Source organism: Hyaena hyaena, unplaced genomic scaffold, assembly GCF_003009895.1.
Source record: "Hyaena hyaena isolate Hyena2069 unplaced genomic scaffold, ASM300989v1 scaffold_213, whole genome shotgun sequence".
NCBI classification, from domain to species: domain Eukaryota; kingdom Metazoa; phylum Chordata; class Mammalia; order Carnivora; family Hyaenidae; genus Hyaena; species Hyaena hyaena.
In genome coordinates, this window is record NW_024080843.1 from 1717600 (window position 1) to 1729381 (window position 11782).

The window sequence follows — 11782 nt, forward strand, 5'->3', positions numbered from 1 at the left end:
TAGAAGAGCTAGTTTAGGTCCAGAAAAACCATAACTTCCATATATGATAAATAATACTCAGGAGATATAACCAAACATTACCAATATCCCAAACCACTCATCTATAGAAAGTTTTCCCATAAAATTATAGGTCTGAAGTCAAAAGCGCAAGGAAAAAATCAATTTATGAGACTACCCACTCCTGGAGAAGACTTTCACCTACGGGCAAAGTTCTGCAGGAAAGCCAGACTAAGAATCTAGGTAGGAGAAGCTAGAAATTCTCTTCCCCTCTACCTGCACAGAGAGGCAATATATGATTAGTGTAGAGTAGTGCAGACTCTCAAACCAGATTGGCAGGATTTTAATCCCACCTATGCCTCTTAATTGCTGTGTGACTTTGGGAAAATTACTTAATCTCTGTGTGCTTACATAAATTCAGGCTAAACTCTTAGAACTGTACCTGGCAGCCAGTAAGGACTCCTTCCAAGTCCATGAAGGAAAGAATACTCCAGAGAAAAAAATAATTTTATGCAAATAGTAAAATATGAATAACCATAATCAGAAAACTAGCAACTAACATTTGAGCTCCTACTGTGTGCCAACACTGTGCTAGGTATTTAAATTATTAACAATCCCTCAAGGTGGTTCTCACTGATTCCATTTTACCAAAGAGAAAACTAAGCCTTGGAGTTCAATTTATCTAAGGACAGATTTCTACAAAAAGGAGCAGAGCCATGGTGCCTACTAGCTTCAAGGCTTGCAGTCTTTCCATTTATTTTATATTATCATCAAGTGAAAGAGAAAACAAAATGGCAAAAGCGCAACTACTGACTAATTATGTGTGAACTACAAGCAGGAAGAGAATTCTGAGCTACATTTCTTCACCTATTTTTATGGAAAAGTTAAGTAAGTAATCAATTGACCTTTCCCCATTCTAATGTAAACAGTTTGCATTCTGTCTAAAAACCTGCCCATTAAGCATTCCCTTACAACCTAACTAAAAGGCTAATTCAGGGATGGAACTTCCCTTTTAGAGTTTTTAAGGAGAGAGAGAAGAGAAGAGGGAGGGTGTTATTTTTTAAGAAAAGTAATTTTTTTAAAAAAGTAATTCAACAGGAAGAAAAAAGTGTTTATTGTCATGTCATAGTCTATTTTTAAAGATAACCATAATCTACAGCTTTCAATGTCCAAAGATGGAAAACTGGGGGGGGGGGGGGGCAATGAAGGTCAGGATTTCCTTTTCCAATGACAATGCTTGAAACCCAGAGAAAATACAAATACATATAAAAGTTATGCTCCCAAAATATAAGCAAATGTGTACAATTTCAAAACAAAACAGCAAAACAAAAAACAGTATTATTTTAAATTATAATCTGCAGTTTAGAATAACTTTTTATGGTTAGGCCTATGCCTTTTACCATTCATCATCCATAAACCTTCCTGTACTTTCAATGACAATTAAACTCTTCTTTAAGAGGTGTTATACCAATACTAAATTGAATGTGGAATAACTAATATACTACACTAAGTAATTACTATAGTCAATGATGTTTCTTTAATATAATAGCAATTCACTGCAAAAAAACATTTCAGAAAGTACATTTGTAAGATTCAAACTGGTGTTGTATGTTGCCAAATTTTGTTTGGTTCCTATGATTTTCCTCAGAGTTTTTAAAAAGTATTCTGGGGGCTTCCTAGTTAGCTCAGTCGGTAAAGCATGCAACTCTTGATCTCAGGGTTTTGAGTTCAAGCCCCACAGTGAGTAAAGAGCCTACTTAAAATTTTAAAAAAATTTTTTAATATATAAAAAAGCATTCTGTTGATATAAATTTAAAGGATTTTCTCCTCCCCTCCCTAGTAATTATTAGATCATTCAAAAGATGACTTCCACAGTAAATGGAATGTTTTGATTTTAGCAAGACTGTTTTGAGTGTTAAAAAGTTATTTTTGTCAAATCCTGATTATCTATAACAGGACTGAAATAACGTCCTTAAAATACTTGTTAGCCATCATATTTCAATTAATTCTCCCAATCTTATTACTTGAATTTCTAACAAGCAGTCAAGGTAGCTAATTTAAACTTAGTTCTCCTCTCCATAAACTTCTCTAAAAATATCTCAAATTAACAAAAAGATTACTCAAGCACAAAGAAAAAAAAAAGAGAATTAAATAAGATTTTTAAAGTTCCATAAATAACTTAAAATAATGACTAGCGTTAAAAAGTCATGTGATATTTGTTTCATAAAAAGAATAAATGATCCTTGAAAAATGAAATCTCCTAATTCTAGATTAGAAAAACCTAGATCTGGTATCTATTCAAATCCTAAATCCAAAAATATTAGAATCCTATGAATAATAAATGAGCACTCTAAATGTTTACTGAAAATACCCTAATATAACAAAGATATGGGCCATGAACTTCAGCAATTTATCTCTGCTGCTGAACACCATGTTCAGTGTTGAGGGATTCAAAAGTATAATGCAACAGAATTCTTCAAAAAAGAACTCTTTAAAAGTAAATCTCTCTTAAAGTTTTACAATACAAACAAGGTATCTAAGCACGGTTAGTGATTAGGTACCACCTATATAAAAATGGATTCAATAAAGTGATGAAAAATGCTTTAGTGGCATTTTCCGTCTCTGTTTTTGCTTTTTCTTAGGTGGGGTGTGTACACCTAAAATGACTAGGTAAACTAGATAGTCAGCAGGTTATTCAAGAGCTTATTTGTGTCCACAAAGCAACTGAATCCTATTTGGAACTATTTCTCTTCATCAAATGTCATGGCTAATACTATCACAACTTGAATACCACACACTGAAATTTAAAAGAGAGCTTTCTCACAGATTTTCATTATGCTTGACCCAACTTATGAGGCCATAATGGAAACAGCCACTTGACTGAAATAAGCTCAGCTTTTTTAAAACCTAAAAACCACCACCACGAGAGTTCATTTTACTTTCAACTTTTTTACTATATGTACCAAAGAGCATTAATTTTTCAATTAGTTAAATGTTTACATCATATCATTTCATTTGAATTAGAAACAACTAGGTCACTACAAAATATGGTAAGGAAGAAACAAGAACGAAACTAATCAAAAATTCCACACCTATACTGAAAGAGAGCCTGCTGGGTTTTAAAAAAAAGGGTTAAATAAGTATGTAAATCAGAGACCAGGCTTCTAAACCATGCTCTGCCACATACTAGATCTTTACCTTGGTCAAATCACTTAGAACCAGTAAACCTCCATTTCCAGATACATTAAAAGGAGGTAGCAATACCCACCTCAGGCTGGAGATTAATAATAGCTGTAAATTGTCTGATTAGCAGATACTAACTACGTTCTCGATAAATGCTAATGTCCTTCTTTCTCCCCAAAGGCCCAATTTTCTGCATGTAGCTATTAAACTCTGTACAAAGTACTAGAACACATTCGAAAGCAATTTATGGAAGAGGTTTTGTTGTTTTTATTAACTAGCATATTTAGGTAAACTCAATGGTCAACTAGTTTTTACTGACTATGAAACAATCATGTTAAACAATTCAAAACCCTCTACATAGAAGCTGCGTGGTACAGAAAATTATAATAAGGGGTTGTTTTTTTTTAAGGGTTGTTTTAAAAAAATAAGGGTTGCTTTAAAAAGTAACTATAATATTGTAATCGGACACTATGGGAGAACAGAAATAAAGTCTACCATACCACTCAGAATTTCTCAGTGGCTTCCCATTTCTCTTGGAGTAAAAATCCAATATCCTTACAATTCCCAACCATGCCCATCTCGACTCCTTCCCACTCAGACATCACGGGCTCCAATGCCCAAAGCGCCCTTTTCTCCCCATACACAACGCTCCAGCTACACTGGTCCCACTGTTCCTCAAATTCTACCACATTTCTGCGTGGCTTAATCCTTCATCTCCTCGTCTGCTCAAAACTCACCTTATCAGTGGTGCAGACACCACTATCCCTTTGCCTCCAATTCTCCTTCTTAACACTGCTTTTCTCCCACAGCATTTAACACCTTCTAACACAGAAGAAAAACATATACTATGTTTATTATTTGTGTCTCCCTACTAAAATGTAGCCCTCACATGGGGAGGGATTTTCATTTTTTCAGTGAAGGAACACACACACACACACACACACAGTTACCAGAAGAGTGCTTGGCACATAGTGTTTTAATAAATACTGAAATTAATTAAGGTCCTCCTTTACTTTATTTGTGCCTATGCAAAAGAATGTGAAATAAGTTCTAAACAGACACCTTAAACAGGGCTATATTCATTTGGACTCATAAACTCTGTATTTGTTGAAAGTATAATCTTAAATTTCAAAGTCCACACATATTTTAAAAAGCCATTAAAAGCACTGTAATTAACATCATTAGTCATCCATTTGAATTTTGTTATTTAATATATTCATTAATAACACATGGGTTTTCTTCTGCTTAAATGAATAATGTAATTTAATTTCAAATCCAATTTTCACAATTTCTCTAGATTTCATGTCAGTTAAAAGATCACATATACCACAAATACTGGTGGAAACAGTAAACCAGGAGAAAAGTTTCAGTTCTGCAACAAACAAAAAAATCAAAACCTCCTTGGTCCTCAATTTCTTCTTCTGTAGAAGAGAAAAGGAGTAAAATAGATGCTCTGTGGAACCAGTTCAGACTCCTACTATGATGCCATGAATCTATAAAAATTTAGTAGGCTACACAGTACATACTTTTTACACATCTAATAAAAATTAGAATGAAAACTTTTAGCTAAATAGAACTTTAGAAATCATCAAATTCAGTCCTGTCATCTTACAAATAAGAAAATAACCTAGATATTTTGAATACTTTTTAATACTTTTAAAATATTTTAAAAATATTTTTAATACTTAAATACTATTTAATACTTTTTAAAATATTTTCAGGAGTAACAGAATATTGTCTAGTTTTGGAGTTATTTTTGGTCTATGTATGTGTCAGGTAAGTTGACTGAACAATTTTTTATACAAAATATTTCAGATATCCTATCATTTAAGCTTGCCCTAGAACTGACGATAGGTCTTCTAGAAATAAGCCTAGCTACATGCACTGAAAAAATACCATTAACCCAAAATCTGTATCAAGACACAATTAATAAGATAAATTTATGATGAAAAATTTCTTAACTACAAAATTCTTATGGCCTAACTTCTATTAGAGAACATGGTGATTTTGTTTCTAACTAACAAGAGTATACCAAGACAATTCTAGTGACAGGATCTGAGATCAGCCACAGAAAGTGTCTTAAATTAGTGATACGTTGCGGCTAGTGGTATAATTAGATGAATTATGGCTAAGTTCCAAAACTAGCTAATTTAATATTAACAGAAGGAGAGAAGCTTACAAGCTCCAATCCAAGCTGAACTCTTGCATGAACCACATGAATACTGAATTCCTGAACAGGTGATGAGCATTATCAAGAGAGGTTTCCAGAGGATGATGCTGATTTACAGGCTATTATGAACAAAGCACATGTCAGTGCTCTGATAGAGTGTTTACCAGTGTTTCATTACTTCAAACTCACTCCTCATCTACATGCCAAGAATCTGGAAAGTTCAGGAGTAACATCTGTGACCCTCAAAATACTTTAAAAATTTTAGAAACTGCTCAGAAGCCCCGGTAGGTCTTTCAACACTGCAGTATCAATCTAAACATTAACCTTTACTTGATGCCAAAGTTTTCTTACAAATACAAATGGCAAATTTTCATGGAACTTAACACTGAATATATGACAAACTAAACCACATATCCGTACATGATACCAAAATTCTGCCAAGTTGGAGGACGGGGCTAGAGAAGTGTCATTCAGCAGAAATAAGACCAACTAAAAGCAAAGATACTGGGGCATTCCCTTAACACAGACACAAACATACGCCCTCCTCAAAGAGGCCTTTATGTTCCCCATGGGCAAAAGGACAACAATATCATTTTTACTGTCAATTCATACAGTAACCTGCATGGAATTCAACTCATGCTCAAGTAATGCCAAACCTCAATTCTAAAATAACAGAGAACCTAACAATTAGGCACATGATTACCAAAAGGTAAACAAGATAACTTGACTACTATTTCAAGCTGTAAGACCTTGTTTTTTCCAAACAAAAAAAAAGAAGAGGGGAATAACGTGACAAACTGTTTCTTAAAAATTACAAATGTCTTTAACTGGCATAATAAAACAATTACTCCTCCCACCCCAAGCAAATAAAACGTGCTCAAAAGGTAGCAAGTCTGTTTCTCCTAATTTCATGAAACAAGAACAGGTTGCACTTCCGTACTCCCCGCCCCCCCCCCTCACGTCCCCCAAGCTCAGCGGTTTCCCATGTTCTCTGCGAAGAGGCGCCTATAACCTCCACCAACTGGCCAGTTAAACTCTCCTTTTCCAAATGCATGGGACGCATCAAGAGGTGATGGAGAAAGGAAAAGGGCTAATACCCCGCCCCAAGCGAAACTGCCTGGAGACTTGAGGGGTGTTGGAGCTGGGAGCGGAGGGAGAGGAGCGCCGCGAAAGTCTTTCCTTCTCGCCGGCGGGGCGGAGGGGGAAGCCCCGACTTCGGGGCGGGGGGGAGGCTCCTCACCCGGAACCCCGGACCCCGGTCCCCGGTCAGACACAATGGAGCCGGCGAGGGGGCCCGGCAAGGGCAAGGCCGTTGCCCCATCCCCTCCCCCCGCCCCAACGCCTCCTCCACCCGCGCCGGGCCGGCAAGGGGCACTGGGGGCCTCTCCCCGCGCCCCAAACTCCCCAGGGCTCCCGACTAGGCCCAGCTCCGCTCCGCCTCCTCGGCTCTCGCGTAGCGGCGGCGCCCGGGCGGGAAGGGGCGAAGGAGGAAGGGAGAGGAGGAGAGAGAGCCCCGCCGGAGAGCGGACGGAGGCCGCGGGCCCAAGGCTCGGGGCGGCGGGGTCGCCACGGGGCGGAGGGCGGCGGGGCGGGGGTGCGCAGCTGCGCCGGCCCCCAGCCGGCGGGGCGGGCGGGCGGGCGGGCGGCCGCAGTGCCTCACCATGTTGGTGTCCTCCAGGCCTCTCCCCTCCTCCTCCGGCTCCGCAGCGAATGGACGGCGGCGGCGGCGGCGGCTCCTCTCACGGGCTTGCCGGGCTCCCGCTCATGCGCAGTGCGGGGCGGCCCCGGCGCGGCCCGAGGAGGCAGCCCCGGGCCTCCGGGAGGCGGAGGGACTGGGGCGGGCGTCCGGCACCCCGCGCGGGGCTTCCCCGGGGCGCGGGGTCCCCCGGGGCGGGGGGCGCGGGCGGGGCAGGGGGGCGACGCACGCCTTCCGCGCGCCGACATCCTCCCGCCGCGCCTGGCGGTCTCCGGCGGGGTGGGGGGCCGGGGACACCCACCTCCGCTTCCTACGCGCTCCTTCCGCCGTCGGACGGCGCCGGTACACCGACTCGAGGAGAGGATGAGCGGTGGCCACTAACTTGAACAGACGGGGGAGACTGGAAGGGATAGGACTGAGGCGCTAGATCCATCCCAAACCACCCCTTCCCATCAAGAACACCCCCTCAAAAGGGAAGAAGTGAAAACGCCTCCACCTCGTATTTTCTCGTTTGCCCCCCCAGCTGCAGTACCTGGACTGCATCAGGTCCCCCATGTGGACGTACCAGAGGAGACCTTAGTCTACCCTCATGGGAGCCGTAATGTCCTTTACGGCACAGGTTCTTCCCAGACCAAAGTGTCCGCTGGGAAACCAGTGGGGTGGCCTTGGAGTTCTCGCCTGGAGGACTGAGAAGGCCCCACGCATGCAACTAGTGGCAGAAGTTTCAGTATGAACTACTGCTTGCTCTAAATATCCCTTGAGTTTACCTTCCTAGGCTAAGTTTTGGGAAGTAACTGTGTAACCTTTTTTTTTTTTTTTTTTGCAGAGGGATGGCGTCACTCCAGGCGGATGGTCCAGTCTTGACCTATTCTTGGTACTAAGTCGGGTGAGGCTGAGAATACCAGGATTCTGCGTTGGGAGTCAAATACAGGAATATGCTGGAAGGGAGTTTAAAACACTCTTTGGAGTGTGGTCCCTGCCATTAAGAAATTGACTATCCAATTGGAGAGATGAGACACTTTCACCCATAAAGGAAGGAAATAAGAAAGCAGGTGATGAAACCTAATCAGAAAATCACATCTAAGACTGAGCCAAGAGTTTGGATGTGTTTGGATGTGTTTCAGAAAAGAGCCAACTTGAATCAACCTGTTATCACCATCCTCACCAACACCCTTTTCCCCCCAACACAGGCATAAGCTACCGGAGCAACCCTACAACTTCACAGCTTTGAAGTCCTTATCAAAGCAACAGAAGTTCTTTGGCAACTCCCCAGGGCCACTTAACACTTCCTGGAGCTTCATGTATCAGGAGCTCCCAGAACTCTACCAAAACAGATCTTTGGCCACCACAGCCCCTTGCTAGGTTCTGGGTAAACAGGTTGGTGAGGACAGGCCAAGATCTGCTTCATGTATCAAGCCTGAAGCCGGAGCACATCCATGGATGCTTTCCAGGAATTTACCTAGATTTGACCTGAAATATTAACATCTAGGGTCTTAATGACGGGGAGTCACTGTATCTTTCTCCACGCTGTTATACTTCACTATGGTAATAGCTCCCAGGTTTTCTTAAGCTCTTTTTCCTATTTGCCAAGTCCAAAGTACAATTCTCAGTTCTCATTCTATTTGACTTCTCTCCTACACTTAAACACTTCCTCTTTGAATTTCCTCTCCATCATTTTCCATGATTTCCACTTTCTTCTACATTTCCTTCGTCTATGACCACTCTCCTTGCTGGCTCAGCTTTCTCAGGCTCGACAGTGTTCCAGAACCATCCCTGAATCTCTTCCTGTATACAACCTGTGTCATGCACTCACTCACATTCCCACAATGTCAGCTGCTACCTAGACCTTGAGGAGTACTGAATCTTGACTTCTAGCTCCTGAGTGGCAGGCCTAAACACTAAATTTTGGTCATGTCATGGGCCCATCAATCTTGACAAATCCAAAACCTTATCCCCGAGCCTACTCTTCCTCCAGTCTTTTTACCAAATCACTCAAATTAGAAGTCCAAGAGTCATCCACAATTCCTTCCACCTCATCTCTCTTAATCTAATCGATCACCAACCCTCATCAATTTCACCTCACAAATATAACTTTGAATTTCCACTCTATTCTCCATCCCTCAGCAGAACCTTTATCCTGTCTTTTCTCATCAATAATCGCTTAGCTAATTTGGCCTCTACACATTCCCCATTGCTCCAGAGTTATCTTTTTATAATACAAGCCCAAATTTGGTCCTTAAAATTCTCTACTGGCTCCATGAATATGAGCCTCATTGATGTGGCATATGAGGCTCTCTCCCCTTAATCTATCCACCTACATTGTCATTTCCCTCTTTCTTCTATACAAATACACTTCATATTTCGGTTTTAAATAAGCCAAGCCTGCCATAATCCGTTGTGTCTCCTTGCTTTCTCTCATTCTGCTCTCCCTGGCAATGGGGCGAACACTGATTAAGGGCTTTCCATGTGCCTTGCACTGTTCTAAGCCCATGGCACACACTAACTCACATAATCCTCACTTCAGCCCTATGAGCTATGCCCAGTGATTATGCCCATTCTACAGAGGGAGACACTGAAGCACAGAGAGGTTAAATAACATGCCTAAGTTTCCTTGGCTGGTAAGCAGTAGAGCTGGAATTTAAACCCATATAGTCTAGCCACAGATTATTCTCTTAACCACCACTCTGTATTTCCTACCAAGACCTCAAATCCAAAGACCATCTTCTCTACGACTATCTTCATTCCTGGATTCCAGCAGTTAGGCATTGTTTTTCCTTCTGCACTTCTGTGACACCTTGTATATATTTCTATTAGGACATCTTGACATCATATGATAATCATCTATTTGCATGACCACCACTGAGACTCAGTTGCGTACATCTGAGTTTTCAGTGTCAAAACAAGTGCCTGACACATATATGTATGTACTAACATGATAATAGATAAAGAAGATATCTAATGTCTATTGATTTGCCTTAAGACTATGCCTATGTTGTTTGTTATTGTAATGGAATGTCTGTCCTCCTTGGCAGATGTATGTTCTAGCATATGGTCAGATGGTAAATGTAGTAGCAACTGTACTCATTACTGCACTTACAAGCTACAGTACTGAATGTGAAATGGAGAATTATTACTCAGTCATCATTATTGAGAGAAATATATTTGTTAAAATTGTCCTGATTATTTTTAAAACGGAAAAGTCATGAAGATAAAGCATAAATTACAATATTTGATCATATCCATTAACATGTTCACATTACTATTTTGTCATGAGGCTTCAAATTGTTAAGATTTTGAGAATATTTTTAAGAACAGAATTTGTAAAGATTACTTTCGAAGTAACAATCTCAATACAAAAAAGATAGAACCATCTAGCCGAAATCCACTATTCTCCTTCCCTGTGTGTGTGTGTGTGTTTGTGTATACACACATCTATATATATAACACAAAGTACATGCACATATATTCACTGTACATCTATAGCTACATAGACTAATATAGAGTATCTGTAGACAGTATAATTTTTCAAGGTAAAACATGCAAGTATTTGAAAATGAATGTTGCCTCAGATGCTTAAAAATTCACGTTAAGATATATATATTCACTGATCAAAATTGTTACAGTTCTGTTTAAAGAAACATGTGAAACCAGGATTCCATACTTTAAAAATCTATCTTTTAGCAAAGAGAAAGAGCAAAAGTAATCTGAAAAGACAGATTGCTAACATTTCTGGTAGTTCATCCAGCTAAAATTAAGCCTGCAGGGTAACTATGTATACATAGTTACAGTTCAAAGGCACTAGTCTAGGATGCACAGCCACCACCCTCCCACTCTTAACTTGGGTGGACTCAATTTTGCCCAGCATTTACATAAATGTGCTTATTGAATTGAAGCTCACCTATTTATAAATATGTAAGAGTAAATGAGACTGACCAATGCAAATTATTTGAGTAAAATGTGGCCCTTAGGTCTTATTGATCCAGAATTATAATATCTTAAAGGGTGAAGCAGACAGATGAGGCCTCAGGGACAGGAATGGGCCCTAGGGTAGTTTCAAGAAGTCTAACACAAGAGCCATAGTACCAAATTAACGCCTAACTCACCAGAGTGGGGGAAGAAATGGAAGCCTTTTGGCTCTCCCTCCCTTATAAGCATTATCTGTGCAGCCAAAGAGATGACTGACTGCCTGGGACTCTTTCCCCCACATTCTGAACTATTTAGAAATGAATCCTTAATCAGAACAAAAGGATGAACCTTAAAGACTGTCCTTAGAAAAATGAGCACCATTGGCCTCTTCACACAAAAGAGCCAACGGAAGGGTCACCTCTAAATTTACAAAAGGGGGTATTCACCAGAGCCAGTCTGTCACCTCAAGGTACATGTGGATCTGTTGATTTGAGCTGCTCCACACTCATGGTAGAGGAATGGACTTGCAGTAACAGCTGAGACTGGAGGGCCAGTGATGAGCAACTACCTGAGACCATCATTGGTGATGTCACAATGTCTCACTGTCCTGAGGTGTCCATCTTGGGACCCAGTCCAGCTTGGTCCCTCCTACATGAGACCATAGTTCAGCCTGGGTGTCTGTCTTGGAAGCTCTGGTCAGTTACAGAGGGCGAATTCATTGAAATCATAAAAGACTGAAACAGTTCTACAGTAAATGGTCCTCTAGAATCCAGAGTCCTCTCTAGAATCCAGGCCCGTGCCTTAGTGGAAAAGCTGGTATTGAACCAACA

General features: G+C 40.7%; 1 protein-coding gene and 1 long non-coding RNA gene across 5 annotated transcripts in view; one reads left to right on the forward strand and one right to left on the reverse strand.

Annotated features, from left to right (window-relative positions):
• The window catches only part of DCUN1D1 (defective in cullin neddylation 1 domain containing 1), a 34661-nt gene extending 23151 nt beyond the window's left edge, over nucleotides 1–11510 (reverse strand). The window contains exon 1 of one of the 4 annotated variants that reach the window (XM_039242321.1): nucleotides 11416–11510. In XM_039242321.1, coding sequence (XP_039098252.1) covers nucleotides 11416–11427 — 12 coding nt within the window. In that variant the 5' untranslated portion in view covers nucleotides 11428–11510. Of the gene's footprint in view, nucleotides 1–7010; nucleotides 7043–7611; nucleotides 7682–11398 lie in introns of those variants that run through there. The other 3 variants (XM_039242324.1, XM_039242325.1, XM_039242322.1) reach the window with 3 other exon arrangements.
• LOC120238542 lies at nucleotides 7668–8543 on the forward strand. The gene is made up of 2 exons (XR_005530248.1): nucleotides 7668–7773; nucleotides 7873–8543. It is a non-coding gene; the product is annotated as an uncharacterized LOC120238542 (long non-coding RNA).
• Nucleotides 11511–11782: the final 272 nt, after the last annotated feature.